At 37.5% G+C, this 21,390-nt stretch overlaps 1 protein-coding gene across 1 annotated transcript in view; it reads right to left on the bottom strand.

Moving 5' to 3' along the window:
• The window catches only part of PCLO (piccolo presynaptic cytomatrix protein), a 307,080-nt gene that overhangs the window by 134,664 nt on the left and 151,026 nt on the right, over positions 1 to 21,390 (bottom strand). The window contains exon 2 of the mRNA XM_082257080.1: positions 9,932 to 10,507. Within this exon, the coding sequence (XP_082113206.1) occupies positions 9,932 to 10,507 (576 nt within the window). The remainder of the gene's footprint in view (positions 1 to 9,931; positions 10,508 to 21,390) is intronic.

The raw sequence follows: 21,390 nt of genomic DNA, 5'->3' as shown, positions 1-21,390 counted from the left end.
AATCCTAATAATAATTCAATTTTAGTTATGCTAACGTTCCTGGATGAGAAACCTAATGCAAGCCAGAGTTTATTATTTATGTACAGAGCCATTATCAAACTGCTTCTAATGGTGTTCTCATATCATGCTGAATCATGTTCAATGACTCAACATAACAACAGATTTAAAATTTGTCTGTTAACGTCATTATATCTTGAAGGTAGGTTGAATCATTCTCATAAATATGCATTAATATTTCATATGTGTCAGGAAGATGGTCCCTTATTGTTTTTTTAAGGTTTGCAAGCTTTCAGACAATAAACAGAGATCAGGGAATAAACTTTTAGTCCACTGGTGACCTACTCTCACAATTTAATTCAAGTGTAGACGTGTTGACACACTGACAACTAAAACAGATTTTTCTACTTTACTTTTCTTGTAAGATTTATTTATTTATTATTTTAAGATGCCAGCTTGTTACTTTAAACATTTTACAATTTAACATTTTCTTAACAGAATTTTTTAAAAAAAGACCCAGAAATCCTCGCCCTGATATACCTAGATCATCATTTTCATGTATATGATTTGGTATTTCCATAGTAGTCTTACCACAAAGTTGATACCAATCTGTGCTCCCTATCTCCAAGTAGGTACATCCAGGGTTGCCACAAATTGTTTTCAGTGAAACCAATGGATGGATGATCTGATTCGAGAAGGTAATGTGGCAACTAGGATTCTATTAAGTAAATAATACAATACATCCTAATTATATAACTTTATGCTCAAGCCTTCACTGTAAAGATGTTAAGTACTTTGCTCTCTCAAACCTTTTAAAAGAAGGGGACCACCACAAATAAAAGCATAAGATCCCTGGATTATACTTTAATGCTTTTTAATAAACTGGCAAATAAAGGGTGTTGCTTTTTTGTCTAAAATTGATTTTAAACATGGGTATAACTATCTATTTTACCATTAACTTATAGAATGAAAAACAGGTAATTTGTATCTGTCTTATGTAGTTGGTAATACATATTGCCACATCATTTGCACAGCAATCTAAAGAGCACTTCATACTTTGAATACATAAGAAGAGATCAGTGCCTTTCCAACATCTTGTCGCACTTACATTCTGCTTTGCTTATGAAGAAGCCATTTTCCCTCACTTTTAGAGAGAGAAAGGCATTGTTGACCTCTCCTTCTGGCTGCCTATAAGCTGATCCTCTTGCTTTAGTATATTGAGTCACTGACTTAAAATGAGTATGTAGATCGTGACTTCTGACTTTACTTTTCAAAACCCATGTGTTCTTCACATGACAAATTCACTTTACCATGACTTTTCAAAAGCAATGGTATTTGTACGACTTGTAAAGTTTATTTCAAAATCATTGAATATGTAATTTCATCATAAGACACCTTTGAAAAACGATATTTGTTTTTATATTAGGAACCAGTAAATGTCTGCAGATATAGCGATGCCCTGTACTATTTGGCCCTTTACCATATGTGAAGACCTCCAAAACACTCTGAAATATGCAGCAGCATAATTACGCCAGTATCATTACTACATCCATTGGTATAAGATTGTACAAAACTAGGGTTATATAAAGTAGGCTTTGTGTATTGGTAACCCAGGAATTTTCCAGAGAGAATGACATATTTGAAATTATTCTGTTACAGTTTTCCCTTGTATATTGCTTACTGGACCACTGAGAACTCTCAATGTAATTTTTGTTGGATCCCCATAAATTGTGCATGTGTTTTTCTCCCATAATAGCAATGACTGAACTTATCATTTCAACAAGAACTGGTGATATGCTTTAAATTGTATTTATATGGTCTAAGCAGTTATGTTTAACAGTAAGGAAAAGCGCCAATGTCATTTTTTATTAAGCTATATTATTTTTGCTCAGAAGAAGAGCTTGCTATATTTTCCACCATGAATAATTCCATTTTATTATACACTGGTTAGCAAGGTGTTTCACATTAAGCATTGTTATGTAATTTTTTGCATTTTTGAATAATCATTTTCTGGCTACAACAATGTTATAATTAGTATTTGCTTATTATGGAATATTATGGCTATTAGCTATAATATATAAATATAGAAGTTTAAAATGGGTATAGCATAAAATAAAAATACTCTGCTAGTCCAAAGTTGAACATTTTTTATTTTTTTTTTACATCTACTTTTTATTCTATTTTGTCCAGTTTATATCTGAGTGATTTTAAGCGCATTTCCTAAAGCTCTTAAGTGCTTAACATCAATATATCTATTTTATTCACTGGTGCCCATTCACAACCAAGGGTTTTGTCACTTGAAGCTCGTTGCCCAAAGCTTAAAGCCAAAGCTTTCTTGAGTCACATTTTTGGTTGCGACACTCTGTGGGAGTACCTGAAAAATGCCTGAAAATACATGTAACACCTGCTTTTCTTCACCTAGTAACTAGCTTTCTATTGGCCACAACAAAACATGCATGTCTGAAAACATCAGAAATGTGCATACTAAAATATACAGAAAAATGCTCCAAAACACTTAACTCAAGTCTAGGTGTGCACCTAGTCTAAAGGAAAATAGGTACAAGTATTTACATAGATGACACAAAATTGTTGCAGATCAAAAGCAAAGCAGGGGAGTAGGTGGGACACAGAAATAGATGTGGCCCCCATTCCGTGGACCAGACTTAATAAATGTTGGAATAATGAGTCAGTGCTATGTCAGTTTCATACATACAAACTGTCACAAAATGCATGGGCATTAACTGTTTACTGGTATGACATGAATGCTTGCCTATTCAGACCCATTTACATTTTACATTCTTCTAAATATATCACGAAAAAAGAGAAAATGTTCTAGCATGTATATAAATATACTGTAGTAAAATGTATAAGTTGTTCACGACAGATGCATAGACAACAGTAAAATGTTAAAGGAGGACACTAAAAGACTGATACCATTTATGACAACAGATACATTTGTATGTGAACCAGCATATGATATAAAACATGCATTTATATGAAATGTGGGTTTTGGTTTCATAGATGTCACAAAAGATACTGTGAATATAAAATTGTGCATGATGTACACACAGGAAAAAAACTACTGTGACATTTCAAGACAATAATGATGAGGGTAAAGTTATATCATAATAGTCGTTTTAAGGCCAGCACTTATATAGTTTGATCTTACATAATATTTTAAACTTAAGAAATTTAACACCTGATCATGTTTGAAACAGTATACAAAAAGGAGGGCAATGGGGGAATATAGGTTTGGATTATACAGTAGGTATCATCCCTAGTAAACGAGAAAGGAAGAAAAGAAGTTACCCACAGGGTGAGACTATAACGACCTACAGGTACAAGTCATATAGATGTAAGGTGAAGCATTAAAAATTTTTATTTTTTTATTAAATACTCATTAAAATATCAAAAAACATGGTGTGATGGCACAATGACATAAAGAAATTGGTATTAAATTGATTGTAGACACAACAAACTGGCAAAAGGCATATATAAAACATGCATGGCTTGAAATGAGATACAGTGACTCACAAGTGAGTATATGCAATACAAGGCAAAACCCAGCGCGTTTCGGAATGATATTCCTTCTTCAGGGGAATCTAATGTCTTGTATTACATTATCAAAGCCAATGAAAAATCTAATAATCAAGATAATCAAGCAAAGCCAGCAAATGGGGGATACAACCAGATTGGATTAGAGACTCTATATCAGCCACATGAAAAGTCCAGCTATGTGTCAGCAAGCACACATTGTTGTCCGAGCCATGTCCTGCAAACAGATGAGTATCCCACCAGATGTGTGCTTGCTGACACATAGCTGGACTTTTAATGTGGCTGAGATAGAGTCTCTAATCCAATCTGGTTGTACCCCCTAATTCTGGCTTTGCTTTGGGGTCTCGGATCTTGTTGGGGAGACTGTTTTGCAGCGGGAACTCTTGGACTGCCTTCCCTTGTTTACCTTCTCTTCGCTGCTGCCAATCATCCGGTCCTCTGCTTTTAAAATCTTGATTGTTAGATTTTTCAATGGCTTTGATAATGTGATTACAAGACATCTGACTCCCCTGAAGAAGGAATATCATTCCGAAACTCATTGGGTTTTGCCTTGTATTGCATATACTCACTTGTGAGCCACTGTATCTCATATCAAGCCATGCATGTTTTATATATGCCTTTTGCCAGTTTGTTGTGTCTACAATCAATTTAATACCAATTTCTTTATGTCATTTTGCCATCACATCATTATGTTTTTTGATATTTTAATGAGTATTTAATAAAAAATAAACATTTTTAATACTTCACCTTAAATCTATTTGACTTGTACCTGTAGGTCGTTATAATCCCACCCTGTGGGGAACTTCTTTTCTTCCTTTCATATCTGAAACAGTGAAAACAAATAGTTGGGTTCCTATTTCCCAAAATTAAGTGGCTTTTATCATAACTGCAGAGATAAGACCTTGACCAATACATAAAATGTCTTATTTTAAAGGGGTGGCTCAATAACATTATGACAAGGTAAAGAAGGGTTAAACAGTAACATTACTTTGCCCTTGTAGTGACAATGCTTTTTCTTGAAGAGTCAAGGAAAAACTGTTTCAGAAAATTCTACACATTGGGGAGAATTTACTAAAGGAGTAGCACATGTTTGCTTTGCGAAGTGAACCCCTTCTATTCCTTTAGTAAATGAACCCCTCCATCTCTAGTCAGTAGTCTATTTTAGGGATTAAGATGTAAAAAGGCAACCAGGATTTTAGATCCTTTGTTAATTAGGCCCCAAATTTCAGATGAAATTGGTGGTAATTGGATCAGAAGACTGATAATGCTACCAAATTGTGCAACATAATTGCTACTATATTAGCTTCTAAATGTTAGGGAAAAAAATCCCTCATTGACTTGCAAGAACACTGTGGCATTGTCAGGTAACTTCATTACCAAAGATGATTAAACTTAAAAATGTACAATTCATCTGACCCAGTCCCTAGACCTGTGTTTGCAGCTGCCAATCCAATTGCTTTTTATTTTTCTTTTCCAATATATCAGGATTTTTCTATAATATTCTTAAAACAGAAATATATAAAAAAAGAGGGTCATACGTAGAAACAATATCAGAGAGCCTTATATTCATTCATGCAGGGTGTTATCCACATGGCTAGAGAAACACATGCGTGTGGGTCCTTTTTCATGCATCAGCATTTATGCCCAGGTGGATGCTTTAAGAGGGTTTTAGTTACAAAATAACCAAATTGCAATGATATTCATGGAATAACCTGGACCACTCTATCCATATCTTCCAATTTCCATTACACAATGCAGTTTTAAATGATAGATGACAATGTGGGACCTGGACCTTAATAATCTCCCAGAACACTATAGTATAGTATATACTATTGATTTCAGTAAGATTTCATCATTCTAGCATAGGAAGCTTATGGAGCTTTGCTCATCAAATGTTGAACTTTGACATTTGACATTTTTTTTTAAACAAAAGACACCTGGTATGGGATAGAACAAAATAGTTGCAAGGCCTGTTTGGATTATTTTTATTCTCTTATACAACACATTCTATTATATTTTTGTAATAATTATGGGTGTTTTTTTTTACTTTTAAATGTACTGGGTGAACAGTTTAACAACCCCATGGATCTCTTTTTCAGCACAAAGCTTCTGTTTTGGAACCCTTTAAAGCCATTGATAAGATGTATATCAACTAGTATTAGCACGGCTCAGGGCCCCACACTGATATTTCTCCAGCCAAATGGGTTATTAGCCACATGTCTGGAATATAGGTTTTATTAAATTAAAATTGTGTAAAAAACATATATAGGATTGACCTAGAGATCAATGTATTCATTTTAAGGACAGCACAGAAAGGTCACAATGTGGGTTAATTTCTGTTAAAAAGTAAAACTCAAGTCAATTTGTTCTTACTTGATAATTTTGTTCCTTACATTTTTTTTCTATTTCCAAGGAAAGGAAAATGAATGGAAGATATAATAATACAATTTGTGAGGTTAGGCACTGATGTTGGATGAGAAGGCCTGGCTCACAGTCTCCACTTTAATTTCCCCCAAAGGTGTTCTATAAGGTTGAGGTCAGGACAGGCCAGTCAAGTTCTTCCACTCCAAACTCGCTCATTCAAGTCTTTATGGACCTTGGTTTGTGCACTGGTGCGCAGTCATGTTGGAACAGGAATGGGCCATCCCCAAACTGTTCCCACAAATTTGGGAGCATGAAATTGCCCAAAATGTTTTGGTATGCTGATGCCTTAAGAGTTCCATTCAGTGGAACTAAGGGGCCAAGCCCAACCCCTGAAAAACAACCGCACACCATAATCCCCCCTCCACCAAATGCTTTGGACAAGTGCACAAAGCACGGGTCATAAAGACATGGATAAACGAGTTTAGGGTAGAAGAACTTGAATGGCCTGCACAAAGTCCTGACCTCATCCCGATAGAACGCCTTTGGGATGAATGATGGGGAAGAACGGTCAAAAATTTCCATAGACACACTCCTAAACCTTATGAACGGCTTTCTTAGAAGAGTTGAAGCTGTTATAGCTGTAAAGGGTGGGCCAACTCAATATTGAACCCTACAGACTAAGACTGGGATGCCATTAAAGTTCATATGTGTGTAAAGCCAGGCGTCCCATTGACGCCTGGCTTTTGACAATATAGTGTATAAGGGAAAAAAACGCTGACGTTTTTAGATATTTCCTTTTTGACTTTAAGATATTAAAACTACCAACAAGGATGAGGATGTACCAACTGCCAATTCCTGTAAACCAAATTAGTAAAGCTAATGTGTTAAATAAGGCTTAGGTGACCATAATGTGAGTAAAGCAACCAGATAGTAACCTCCTTTGCCACTCTAGCAATGCTAAAACTATATTTTATACATACTCTGTGCGGGGCATTAATCAACTAAATTAGTGATACTACTAGATGCAAATCAGGCTGCGTATTGATTAGCCAAATCTTTGCAACAGGTTTACAGCATATTTGTGGCCTGTGCACATGTAGTTCTGGGCAGCCAACTGCGTCTGATTTACACAAGCCTGAGACCAATTTATCACTGAAGATGATAAAAAGACTTATAACATATGCATGATTAAAAAAGTTTTCAGGGTCAGGATTCATTTTATGGCAGTGCTACTTCGGTGCAGCTAAGGGAGAAATAGATGACTTAAACTGTATTTTTTTTTCTATTAAATTGCCAAACATGTTATACTTTCCTGCCCTGCGTAGTGGTACAGACCAGTCCAGATACTCCTCTTCTGGGGTCCCTGGCTGGAGCGCCTGGCCCCTCCCTCCTGTTCAGTGCTCCCTCAGCAAGCAGCTTGCTATGGGAGCACCCGAGCCAAGCTGCAGCTCTGTGTATCCATTCAGACAAGGATCCGCTGTCCGCTACTGCTCCTCTCTCTCCTGATTGGCTAACTGAGTTTGATTGAAAGCAGTGGGAAAAAATGGTGCCGCTTCTGTGTCTCAGCCAATCATAAAGGAGAGTCCCGGATGGCCGAGGCACTCATGGACATCGCTGGATAGAGATGGGCTCAGGTAAGTATTAGGGGGGTTGAGGGGGGCTGCTGCACACAGAAGGCTTTTTATCTTGTTGCATAGAATGCATTAAGATAGAAAAAACTCCTGCCTTTACAATCACTTTAAGCTGAAAGTTTGCAGTAAATATGTTACTTTGTCTCTTTCACTGTTCCTGCTTAGAATTGCCCTGCTGTGTGAAAGAATTGGTAAACGCCTGTATGTATATTTTCATATATAGCAGAATAGGCTCAGGACCTATTTTGCTGTCACCTAGGAACCACTTATAGCGCACCTTGTTGCCTGCAAGAAGTGATTCCCGTACTAACGCCACCTCCTGAAACTCCTCCTCTCATCACTTTTGTAGTTTAGAAGGCAGGCTTTGTGAAATGTGTGACAAGGCAGTGCCTACTCACAGGGTATAGTAAATATGTGTCACAGAATTCAAGGAAGTACATGAGTGGGGATCTTTACAAAACAAGTTTATAAACTTCAAGATCATTCAGATTAGTAAGAGTAGGCTAGAAATAATTTAAATACAATGTGGAAATCAATATATGATTTTAAATTTTGACCACAGATATATTTTAACTGCTCATTTATGCCTAGGGGACCGGGTACAGCAGTTTTATTTAGCTGATCCCTCAGGTTCCCCTGCACTGACAGACCGGTCCATGCAGCCTCTTCTCCCCTGTGCTCTGGAGGTCTAAGGTCCTCTGATGTCATCATGACAGATGCAGAGAACACAGTCCTGCAGTTGAAGTGAGGATTCAGAGGGACAGTCCGCTGCCAGAGCGTAGGAGGAGCATTGTTTGCTGAGTGGCGGATTAGGTAAATAAAAGTGTCCCTACCATCACCTAGACAGAAACCACTGCAGGGCATGATTTCTATTCTCCTGGAGTTCAGTTTTAAAGAATATGGAAACCCAACATTTCATATTCCTGATATGTGCCTGCTGTACTATGTACTTGTTTAAAAAAAAGTATTCTATTCTGTTTGTATTGCTTCCTTTTTGTGAAATCCCTGCCAGTCACCCTGTTTCCTATTCAAAACTGACCACATTAAGTTAGCTCTTTATGCAGCCGAGAACAGAGGAAATGTGATCATTTATAAAAAATATAATTTGTATAATGCCTTTTTATATTTATACACACATGTTTTGCATTTCATTTATATTTTAAAACAGAATGGGTTGTTTTACAAGGTGATTGTTTCAATCGCTTTAAAGATTTGCATATAACTTTCAGCTCTTTGTACTACATCTCCTTTTATCAACAGTGTCAGACCAACACTGGTCCTGCAGGGTGACGGGCCATAATTTGAATCTTAAAGCCCTCACATTGAGATGTTCAAAATTGGGGATTTTTTACTGGACTGATCTTCCTCAGTGTTAAATTTGGTCTGCACATGTAATAAACATTTTGTTGTTCTTTTATCATATACCCTTCACTGGTATATTATTGTATTTACCTATTACACACTGGATAAATCATGATCTTATTTAAAAATAAAACAGGGATAACAATACAATTTATGTGTGAATAGGCAAAACCACTGGTACTAGTGAAGTAGAAAAAACTACTAACATATTTCTAAATATTTTCACGCAGATCTACCTAGTCTGTGGAGTGGCACAAAATACATTCAGGAGTCCAGAGAATCATAATTCATCAAATGCATGATACTGTACAGATTGGACAAATCCACATTTTTAGATGAATAATAATTTGCAATTCACTGATTGGTCTGTCATTAGCTGTTACCTTAGACTGGCCATAAATGGAGCAAATTTCTTTCCTGCAACCATGGGTTGATGGGGGAATCCCTCCTGATGGGCCATTGTGTTCTCCCGGTGGGGGGGAAAGCCGCCCCTGCCGGGAGAAGACAGTGATTATTGCTATAGCCATAGCAACCGCTAGCAATAATCGCAGGTAAAACCCATCACAGCATGCTGGTTGTACTCAATTTGATCGATAGATCAACTTGGTACATTCAGCCTGCCCATACACAGTTTTATTTTGGCCAGTTCCTGCTGAACTGGCCAAGATTCCAACTGTGCATGGCCTGCCTTGCTCTTCAGAACCCTATCAAATCCAAAACCAAAAGCAACATAGTTTTTTTGGTTAGTCATTGCAGACAAAAGTAAGAGTTGTGCTATGTCTTTGACTTTGTGTGTTATGATATAGGTCCTGGAGGAATCCTATCTTGTCTCCTCTGTAATGTATGGAGACCCTATCCCTAGGCCACTGTCTTTGTTTTTCCAGCAATATAAGACATACATATTATACAATTTTAATATAATTAATCCACAGTGTAGTACTAGTACCTTTCAAAAGTATAGTCAGATGGGTATAGCATATCATTGGTTCACAGATTATTAGTTTACTTTTATTATTACTTACAGTCTTTTCTTTTCTTGTATCCAGCTCTGTGAGCTTGATTGCTTCAGGATTTGTTTTCTGATCTGATGATACTCCATCCTCAATTTTTTTCAAAGTTGTTGAAAGGTCAATCATTAAATCCTTCTTTTGAATGATTTTGTCTTTCTGCTGCAAATGCTTTTCTATTGGCTCTTTTGGCACTGGAATGTCTTGGGAAGCATCTTTTTGACTGTCTTTAAGCGATAGCACCTCAGCAACTTTAGAAACCACTGGAACTTCTGTTTCTTTGCCTAATAAAGGGGGGCTAACTGTAGTCTTCGTATCTCTAATTTCTACTTGACCCGCTTTATCCATTTGTCCTTTAGTAACTTTTTCATCTGAGGTTTTTGTCATTTCTTTTGTTATGACTTGATCAGTTGGTTTATCCTGTGTTTTCAGGTTTGGTAGTGGAGGTTTCTGTGCTTGTTCAGGAGAAACAGAATGCTTTGGTGAAGATTTTGGAGACAGTCCTAAAAGAGGAGGCACTTTGTCCATGTCCCCAAGTTGTCCTGAGAGTGCTCTTTGTGTCTGACAGTTTAAGCACAGCCATTCTGCAGCCTGCAAGGCAAGAACATCATATATGAGTATATATTTATAAAGGCTCTACAGGTATATTCTACGACTTTTACACGAGAAAGAAAAAAAAAAAAAGAATATTCTTTTTTGTTGTGTTAATAAATGTTACTTTAATTATCAACAAAGGCTTGTTTTTACTTTGTGTAAATAGTTGTGAAATTTTGGGGGTAATATTTTACCTCTGAATAGAACTTTATGGTTTCACGTAAATGCTGTTTTAAATTGTACATATGAAATTCCCTAACCGCTGCAATATAGCAATTTAAAAAAATGTAATAAGTGAATTATTAAAGTTGAACCATGAAAAAAGTAAAGTGGGGGCTTTTCTAAAAAATTTGCATTCTATGAATGCAGACAGAACATGTGTCCTGTCCTACTGTCATTCATGTAATCAATCGATAATAAGAAGTCTTACTGCCAATTGACATTTAATCACAGAATTGGTGATATGGTGGTGACCCAAAGTTCTAAACAGATTCAAAGGACCTCCTTACTAGTTTAATATGGGGAGGGGAAAAAACATGTTTTTCCAATTCATCATTACCTTGCATTTAACTTAAAGCAGATCTTCCATAAAACATAGAACGTCTTCTTTAGCATGCTTTCATCTTTGAAAAGTAGTAAAACACTTGTAACATAACTCTATGCATAAAAACAGCTCTATTTCTTAGCTCCGGTAAATTTGAACAGCATGTACCCATGACTCAATGTATTCAAAGAATAACTGAATAAAATTCCTACTTGTACTCACATTTGTTATAGAATTTGACAGCCACAGACGTACATGACCTGTGTTACTATAGCATCATGCTTTCTTGGTTATGTCAAGGAATCTGAAAATAAGTTGACTGATCCAATTTTTATCTACGTACTTCTAAGACAACCTGACATGCCTCATGAGGTTAAATAAAGAAAATGACCTGACCTGACTTTGTGATTTTTATTTCTTGGTTTCCTTCATATTGCCACCTGTGTATAAAAACATTTACACAGAATCGCATGCCAATGATAATTTCACATTCATATCAATGCAACACAGCATGGAGTGATTTTGGAAAAGGGTACAAACTGTACCATTTTGGTGCAATTCCAGTGTGATTTTGACAACACAGACATCAATGGAAGGATCAAAAAAACGCCTCTACGTGCAATCTGACGTGTTTTTGATGCATTTTGATACAATTTCAGTGCTTGCCAAAGCATAAATGCAGAGGCATTAAAACTTCAGAAGAAACTTATTAAAATCACATCAGAAACATGTTAAAACACAACCAAGTTGCACTGCATAATTACACTGAAAATAAGACCAAATTGCAGCTGCAGTAGTGTGAACCTAGCCTAAAGCAGAACTGTTGCCAAGTTATGGCCAGTAAAATAAATACTATGCCTAACAAAAAGTAAACACGCTTTATATAAAAAAAAAAACCCTCACTAACTCATGAGCTGCAGGCACTTTGGAGCAATTCATCTTTAAAGTTGATAAGGGAAACAGTGAAATAATGCAGTGAAATCATGCAAGTCAGGTCTTACTGTGCTCCAATCCTTGTTTGGCTAATGTTAGATTGGCAACTATGCTGTTGATGACATATTGGCAGCAGTAGAGTCACAAGGGAGAGCCCTCTACTTACCTCTGTGGAATCACCCCCTCTCTGTCCCCAAGGACTGTCAAATCTCACTTGCTAGTGACATGGCGATGAGGTAGTGACATTTTAATGGCCTTGTAGCAAGGAAAGTATTTTATAGGGACTGGCAAAAGACCATTAGTGTCAAGATCAACCCTGTGACATGCCCATTTCTGTTCTTACATTAGAGAATAGAAGGAAGGCAGGCAGCCAAGTCACTTTTAAGAGGGATTAGAAGGGTGTACTGAGCTGTTAAAGTGTATTGGAAAGCACTTTTAGCTGCAAAATGTGATGATCAATTACTCCACTGTGATTGCAGTTACAAAGATATGTGGGGGGTTGTTTTAAAGCCTATTTACTGTTTGCTAAGAATATGTAGATTTAGGCTACATTCAAATACCTGGATATGAGGGCGTGGGAGTGAATTTAAAGCGCACACAAAAAACGGTGCTGCACAGAAAATGTGCATGGGTGCCATTAACTAATAATGACAACTCCATGCACTGATAAATGCAGTGCGGTTTAGCGCTTACAGATTTTTTTATACCATGTGATTTCCATGCAGCTGCATTTTAAGAATAGTGCAGTAACATTTTCCTTGCAGAAAATGCAATCACAGCAACCCATTCAAATGAATGGGCTACCATGCCCATGCACCCATGGCACGCAGAGACCAGCATACATGTGAACCGGGGCTAAGACAGTGCATACCATGGTCACAGTTCTACCTTACAATTACATTCTTTCTATATAGAATACTGGGTAGGAGACAATAAAACTTAACCAAAGAAGCTTTGATTCTACCTAAAAATGTAAAGTTACTTTAAAATAATTAACATTAGGTCATTGGTGACATATGGAATCTGTACAGAGCATTATGTATTAAAATAATTTAGATAGGCATGAATAGTGTCATTGTATTGCTCTGAAATGTAGACATCACTCCACTTTTGTTGAGAAAAAAAGCATTCCCTTATGGGTGATCTATGTACATTGCAAGGTTTTTATCAAACTGTGTTGCAGATTCCTACCTTTTGTTACTCTGAAGAAATAGCTGTTTGTTTGTGGCAATAAGTGGATGAGAATGGGACTAATGTTATAGTTATCAATCAGATGCTGCACTTACAGGGTCCTAATACAAAAATTGGCAGGGTCTGCATTACTTTAGATGTGATTTCCCTTTGGAAGTACTTCACCAAAAATGCTGCAGGGAAAATCAGTAAGCCAATCGCACAAGTAGGAAATTACATTTCTGGGGTGCCTCCTGTACACCATCTGCATTGCAATTTACAAAAAACTACAGAGTTGCAGATTGAAAAGGAAAGGTAATTTTTATTAACATTCAATTGCAATATGACTTGTGTAGCAATTGTATTTGCCTTATTATTATTTTTTTTTGTTATTTTTTTCATAAATTTTTCAGACATTTTTCATATATTTTTATATTTTTTTATTGTTTATTATTCTCTTTGTAATTTACAGAAATATTATATATGGAGACATCTAGTATCTACTTTGTACAATTACATCTCCTGGCATTGTTCTCTCCTGTTTACATCCTCTTCTCTCAAAATGGCGGTGATGGATGATGTCATCACGCTTCATGCGTCATGATGTCATCAAGCACCGCGCATTCTCACAATCATTCTAGGCGGTTATATTGATTCGATTAGAAAAATCCTTTGAATTGTTTGCCTCCTGTACCGCCAGGCTTCATAATATTTTGTTCCCTAGGGAAGTTATGGCTCTTGACTTAATTTGGGGGAATCTAAGCTGTTTTAGGTTGGGGGGGGGGAGTATAGTTATTGTATGTATGTTTTTGCTTGTTTACATTTTGTTTGTTTACATTATGTGAATTATATATTTTAATGAGGGATGCTGGACAAGAATACTTCTGTATTTAATTTTATGATTTTTATTATAGAATGATAATACATTTCTTGAGTCATAAATCTTATGAAGTTATGAAGGAGGAAAGGGGAGAGTAGGAGGAGACCCAATTCCCAAGTAAATCATGACCAGTTGGCAGAAAAAAATGTAGAATGGCTAAATACTGTTATTCTTTAGATTCAATAGCCAAAGGAGGTATGCATAAACATGGGAAACAGTAACTGCATCAGTTAAAATTATTTACTGTTGCCAACAATCTTTTCATGTGGTTGGAATAAGAGACACATTTGATTTAAATGGTGACTTTGTTTAGGGCTCATACTCTTCCACTCACTAAATCATCTAATCACTTTAAGTTTATAATAAACATTTTTTTAGAATACAAAATACAATAATTTATGTGGTAAATAAAGTGATGTCATTTTATGAAATGCTATACAACTGCACTAAATGTGTAAATGAATGTACAGTATGTTCCAGTGTAACTAAAGTACAAAATCTAATTTACGCTACATTTTGTTCTGGAACTGCTCAGCCTGACTGCTTGATATTAATAACATGAATAATTGCACTATTCTTTAATATTTCAAAGGTCACTCTTTCAGGTTTTTTTTTTATTTCTTATTACTTGCTTTTATAATTCTGAGATTCCTTGATTTAAGGTTTGCATTTTAAAGCACCTATGTCCTTTTGGAAGTTGCTGGATTTCAAATTGTATGTGAAAGATGTAGAACATGGGGTGTGTGTGATCAGTGCAAACAAGATGTCAGATTGACTGTATTCTGCTTTCTTTATGCTTTTACATCATTTTGCAAGACAGTGGGCTCAATTCACATTTTAGGGGGACTTAAATAGCTCAGAATTTTAGGGGGACTTAAATAGCTCAGAATTTTTCAAAATATTTTTTGCAATTCACTAAAATGCAATACTAAAATACTACTTGCATCAATTCCATGAAATTATGTGATATTTTAGTAGTAAGAACTTGCAGCATTTTAACACTGGCACCCGACTGCGTATTTAACAACCAGGGAATAGCTGGTTGTTAGGGAGCTGGTACTTGCCATGTTCCCCAATGACAGCAGAAAATAAACAAAAGAAGAGTCAGCATAAAAAAATTAAAAATTACAAAAAAAAAAAACAATGTGGGCCCCCTTCTTTGGTCTGGTATAGATTTTGAAGGGGGCCCCACACCAAAAACAAAAAATTGATGTTCCCCCAAATTCCCTACCCATTTTGATGAGGACAAGGGCCTCTTCCCCACAACCCTGCCCCTTGTGATATCATCGACCAGGGCATGCTGGGTCGACAATGTTGCAAAAGGGAGCCACCCAGTAATGTCACTGGGTGATCCTATGCCTTAGTTTATTTAGCGGCAAGGGGAAACTGAGCTGTCAGTCAGCAGGAATCAAGTGCCAGGAGTAGAGTGTTTTTTATTTTTTGAGGGTTGGCAGTAGGGATCGACTGATTATCGGCAAAGCCGATATATCGAGGGCCGATATGGACTTTCCCCGATATATCAGAAATCGGCTTTTGATTTACCGATATTGCCAATATTTCGGGAAAGTGCATGTACCGGGGTGATGCCTGCAGCTAGATGTATCGGTGTCCATAGCTGACGGTCGGCTGTCTTGTAATGACAACCGATACGGCTGAGAAACCACTCAGCTGTCATTCCAAGGATCGGGAGGGGATGTCCCCCCTCCCGTCGCCTTCCACGGCTTGCCCGGGTCTCCTGTCCCACTGGGAGACCCGGGCATCCTACCTTCACCGTCGCCATCTAAACGGGTCTCCATCTGCACCGCCGTAGTCTGACCGAGTCTCCATTTCTTTGAATTCGGCACCTCCAAATACCCGGAAGTTTTATGGTGGTGCATGAAAGGGTTAGAACCTTTGTTAGGTTTGTATTCTTTTCTGTGTTCTTGATGGGGAGGTCTTGATGGGGAGGTTCACCATTCATCCTGGTGATGACTGTCACCAAATGGTGGGAAATACTAGAACAGTTTTAGATGAGCAGTCAACCCTTCAATATGGTGATGATCAGATAGGTGGGATTTGAGTTGAGTCTTTGGGAACAGGAAATCAATAAATCTTTCCATTAGGCTTCTTCTCATAGAGGTTATGCCCTTGAGGTTTACCTGTTAGGAGACAGGCTTCCCAAGGTTTGGGACTCTGAAATGTACTAATGCCTGGAGAAAAGCTTTTGCGGTTATCCCTTTACCCTTAGGGGAAATGTTAAAGGACTGATTGAAGGAGAATTTTTTACAAGAACCTACTCGGCTTACCTACCTTAGGAAATTCTACAGTCAATAAATATAGCACTCACTTACTAACTTACTTTCTCCTAAGTTCAAAAACTATAACACAAAATCGTTAACATGTGTAAGTAAATAACAAAAATAGATGCCATAAAAACATAAAACATTCAGCATCCATTAACAACTTCATTGTCTATTAGAAATCTATCAATATCCAACAATCCACTTTTCAAAATATGAGTGCATTTTCTCCAAAATGCTGTTTTCTATGTACACAAACCATGAAAGTCTCTTTGTGAAATGTCAAAGTTAAATAACCCCTTAACCACTTGAGTCTCCAGTGCTGTATTAAAATGGCATTGGGATAGTGGCTATTCACCCCAACCATATTTTAAAATGGTACCTGCTCCCAGTGACTTTTTGAGGTACTCGCAGGGCCATAAGCTGTAATTGCCCACTGTCTGTGAAAGCCAACATCCAGCACTAAGCCTAAGAGCTGATCAGGAGCTGACATGTTTAGCTCCTGGGCTTCTGATGTTTGCACATTCTATTTACATTGGTAAAGAACTGGTATAATGAGTGGTATCAGGGCACTCCTATTCAGTATAGAGGCTGGAACAGATCTGTCTCAACCTCATCCAGTGGCCCTGTTGTGTTAGATCACTGCTATAGTGATCTATGGCTAGCTGATTACAGACAGCAATATATTGGAAAAAAATCCTTAACAGGTGCATTTGACATTCAGTTGCCCCCTTCTAACCTGAATTTGACCTGCTTGAAGCAGGTTTTGCATATCTATATGTTTGCATGGGAATGCAAAAAAAAACCCTTTAACACAGACATCATAAGGGCTCGTTTACACTTGCAGTGAATGACAGTAGTAACATGAGTAGGAAACATTTTTACCACTCCCCTTAGGCTGCAAAGGCAGTGGAAAAGGGTGTGCACATGCGGTGGCAAAAATGATCTCTCCTATTGCTTTTGGCAGGTAGTACAACTGACTAACATGATCCATGAATTGCACTCGGTTGCAGCGTGGTGGTGTAACATATCACTTCCTCACCACCTGTCAAATGCATCTTAAAAGCAATCCAACTGTGGATCGCTTTTCAGAGGCACAACAGTGACTAGCCTAAAGCTGGGCTTGAGTGGGACCAAAATGTTTTGTGTATTTTTTTTTACTTTTACCCTCCTTCCCACATTTCTTCACTAGTTTATCCACTTTAGGATCGGAGGATTTTCCTGCTTTATGTTCAGGCTACTTTTTTGCAACTTGGCACTGTGCGACTTTAACTGACAATTGCGCGGTCGTGCGACGCTGTACCCAAACTAAATTTACGTCCTTTTTTTCCCACAAACAGAGATTTCTTTTGGTGGTATTTGATCACCTCTGCGCTTTTCATTTTTTGCGATATTAATAAAAAAAGAGCGACAATTTTGAAAAAAATAACAATATTTTTCTACTTTGACAGTTAAAAAATATCCAATATATTAAATTTTTGTCATATATTTATGCCAAAATGTATTTAGCTACATGTCTTTGACAAAAAAATTCTAAATGAGCGTATTTTTAACCGCTTTAAGACTGGAAGATTTTACCCCATTCCTGACCAGGCCATATTTTGCGATTTGGCACTGCATTACTTTAACGGACAATTGCGCGGTCATGCGACGCTGTACCCAAATTAAATGTATGTCCTTATTTTCCCACAAATAGAGCTTTCTTTTGGTGGTATTTTATCACCTGTGCGATTTTTACTTTTTGCGCTATAAACAAAAAAAGAGCGACAATTTTGAAAAAAATAACAATATTTTTCAAATTTTTTTTATATGAAATTCCCCCAAAAAAATTTAAAAATCAAAATTTTTTAACATTTTAGGCCAATTTGTTTTCTGCTACATATGTTTGGTAAAAAAATCGCATTAAGCGTATTTTGATTGGTTTGCGCAAAAGTTATCGCAACTACTAACTACGGGAAAGATTTATGTCATTTATGTCATTTCTATTGTTTATTTTTTAACGAGTAATGGCGGCGATCTACGCTTTTTTTGCAAGACTGCAACATTGCGGCGGACAGATCGGACCCTTGACTGACATTTTTGACACTTTTGGGGGGACCAGTGACATTACTACAGTAATCAATGCTATAAATATGCACTGTTACTGTAATAATGACACTGGCAGGGAAGGGGTTAACTTTTTTGGCGACCAAGGGGTTAAATGTATGCCTGAAGCTTACTAACGTGTGTGGGGGGACTGTGTGACACAGGCACAGATCGCAGGTTCTGCTACATATGTTTGGTAAAAAAAAAATCGCATTAAGCATATTTTGATTGGTTTGCGCAAAAGTTATCGCAACTACTAACTACGGGAAAGATTTATGTCATTTATGTCATTTCTATTGTTTATTTTTTAACGAGTAATGGCGGCGATCTACGCTTTTTTTTGCAAGACTGCAACATTGCGGCGGACAGATCGGACCCTTGACTGACATTTTTGACACTTTTGGGGGGACCAGTGACATTACTACAGTAATCAATGCTATAAATATGCACTGTTACTGTAATAATGACACTGGCAGGGAAGGGGTTAACTTTTTTGGCGACCAAGGGGTTAAATGTATGCCTGAAGCTTACTAACGTGTGTGGGGGGACTGTGTGACACAGGCACAGATCGCAGGTTCAGCTATGCTGAATCCTGTAATCTGTGACTGTCTGTCACATAGGAGATCTTGTGATCTTGTGTAAACAAAGCAGGCGGATTTCCTCACTCGATCCCCGACGATCGGGGAAGAGCGGCGGTGATCACTGCCTCTCCTCCCCTGGCCCGACTCCCGCTGTGTCTGAATACAGCGGGAGTGAGCCTTCGGTGGTACACGCGTGCCGCCCACAGGGGGAGGAGTCCAGCGACGTAGGTCTACGTCACTGGACGGAATCGAGCCACTTTGCCGCAGTACGCTCCATGTGAGCGGTCGGCAAGTGGTTAATTTATTAAATCCTGTTGCTACATAGTTAAAGTGATTAGAGCATAAGTTATTGAGACTACGCCCTAAAGAACCTACTGTAAGAGTGAATGCAGCCTGCTACAGGCAAATGAGCTGAAGCATGCTGCATGCAGCCTATCAGGCTATCTGAGAGTGATTGCATATGATCCTACAGAAATTAGTGCTACACATGCTGTACAGAGTATATATTTTATATGTATTTTTTTTTTTATATATATATGGCATAATGAATAATGATAATTTAAGTAAGATATCTGGAAAACAGTATGTCAAAACACAACTGAAATTTTAATTAGATGTTTCAGTTAGTTATTTTCACACATTTTCTGAGATGTAAATTATGGTGTTAAAAATCAGTTGAATTTCCAAGCAAAAACCCTTAACATCAATTCTAAGTGACTCTGCCAGTGAGATTTTTTTTTTTCTAAGCCTGCAGCTATAGTTGTTCTTTTTTGTGTATTAAAACATAAAAATCCATTCTAGCAACAAACCAGATAGGCAGGAAGTGAAAAGCATAGGAGCTGAAATTTCTCTTTAGCTCACAGCATAATAGTTTTCTTCTCCAGAACCAACAAAGAAGGAATTTTTTTCACCTTTGGTACTGAAGCAAATTACATCACAGTGTGTGATTATTACAGAAACGAATAAACCCAGTGCATGTTAGACTGTTTTATGAATTATGACTTTTATTCATGACAAATCGGGCCTACATTAGGTGGTAAAAAATGGTAAAACTTTTTTTGAATTTTATCTATATATTTCTTGCCATTACCAGGACCTACAACCAAAAAACAACTCAACTTTTACACAGCAATTTACAGACTTTAGGATCCCTGACTGCCCATTATTTTTTCTCCTACATCACTCCTCTATCCCTTTCAAGACATATAAACAATCTGTAGTCCGCCACCTTTTAAATGCAGCCAACGCCTGTAACCCATTGAATTTGGAAAGACCCCCCACCTCCCGACTGCGGCTTCATAAAGTTGAGGACACGGATCACATTGAAGACCTAATCCTAAACTATAGAACTAAACAATAAACATGACAATTACAAGAAGAACTGGTTCTGGAGTTATTGTATCTTTTCAGAAGAGGGGAAGTCCTGATTAGCTGAGGGCTAAGTCCTTCCAGCTAGAGACCTACCATCTTTCTAGCCATTTGGACCCAAGGAAATGTAGACCCCCTTCTCTCTTCTCATAGCCCCCCTTTTTCTCCCTTCCCACCACTCCCCCCTTTGCCCCCCCGTACCTTTCTCTCTATAAAAACTAAAAATAAATCACTGAGGTTACCATTGTGAGATCTTCCGTGTTGTTTTAGGATGAAGATCTTGAAGAGGAATACTGTTCTTCTGTATCTGCAGACATTATTTGCTTTTTGATTATTGTACCTCTATGGGAACTCATATCTCACACACAGAGAATGTTTTTACAGTGTGTATATATATATGTATATGAATGTAAACATCAGAGGGATTCCTTAAATAAAGTATTTCAAAAATAAAAAAAAACAATCCAAAATTGATTTTCCTTTACCTAACAATCACAGCAATATGCCATATGTGTATAGTATTTGTTGTTTGTAGCCATAGTGGGGCTCAGAAACAATAGTATACATTTTGCGTTTTTAATCCTACCTAAAACACACTGACCCTAACCTTCGACTATGACCATTAACAATAACCTTTGGCACTGACCATGACCCCAACCTTGACACTGACTTAGATCAAACTTTGATCTAGCTATTTTACCTTCAGTTTATGTTACTTTTTAACAAAAGCTTTAGTACGTAGAAACAAAGATAAAATCTAAAATTTTTCCATTCAAGAGGAGAAAGCATATAGGATTTGTAACGGGGTTTTGAGGGCACCCCCTAGTGTCTTTGGGGTCCCTAACCCTAGTTAACTCACTATGCCTGACAGGCGGATCCTGAGCCTCCGCTATCTGGGAGCTGGGGTACATGTCTGCGGCAGTGCCTCCACCCAGTGGGGCATCCGGGGTAGGGATGTGGGGTCCCACTGGGAACATACTTGGTGCAATGAGACTGACACAGCCTAACTGAAACTAACTTTATATAGTAAGTAGCAAATG

This window comes from Pelophylax lessonae, assembly GCF_965119305.1.
Source record: "Pelophylax lessonae genome assembly, chromosome: 4".
Taxonomy (NCBI): Eukaryota; Metazoa; Chordata; class Amphibia; order Anura; family Ranidae; genus Pelophylax; species Pelophylax lessonae.
The sequence above is the reverse complement of the archived record's forward strand: the minus strand, read 5'-3'. Positions and strand labels throughout refer to the sequence as shown.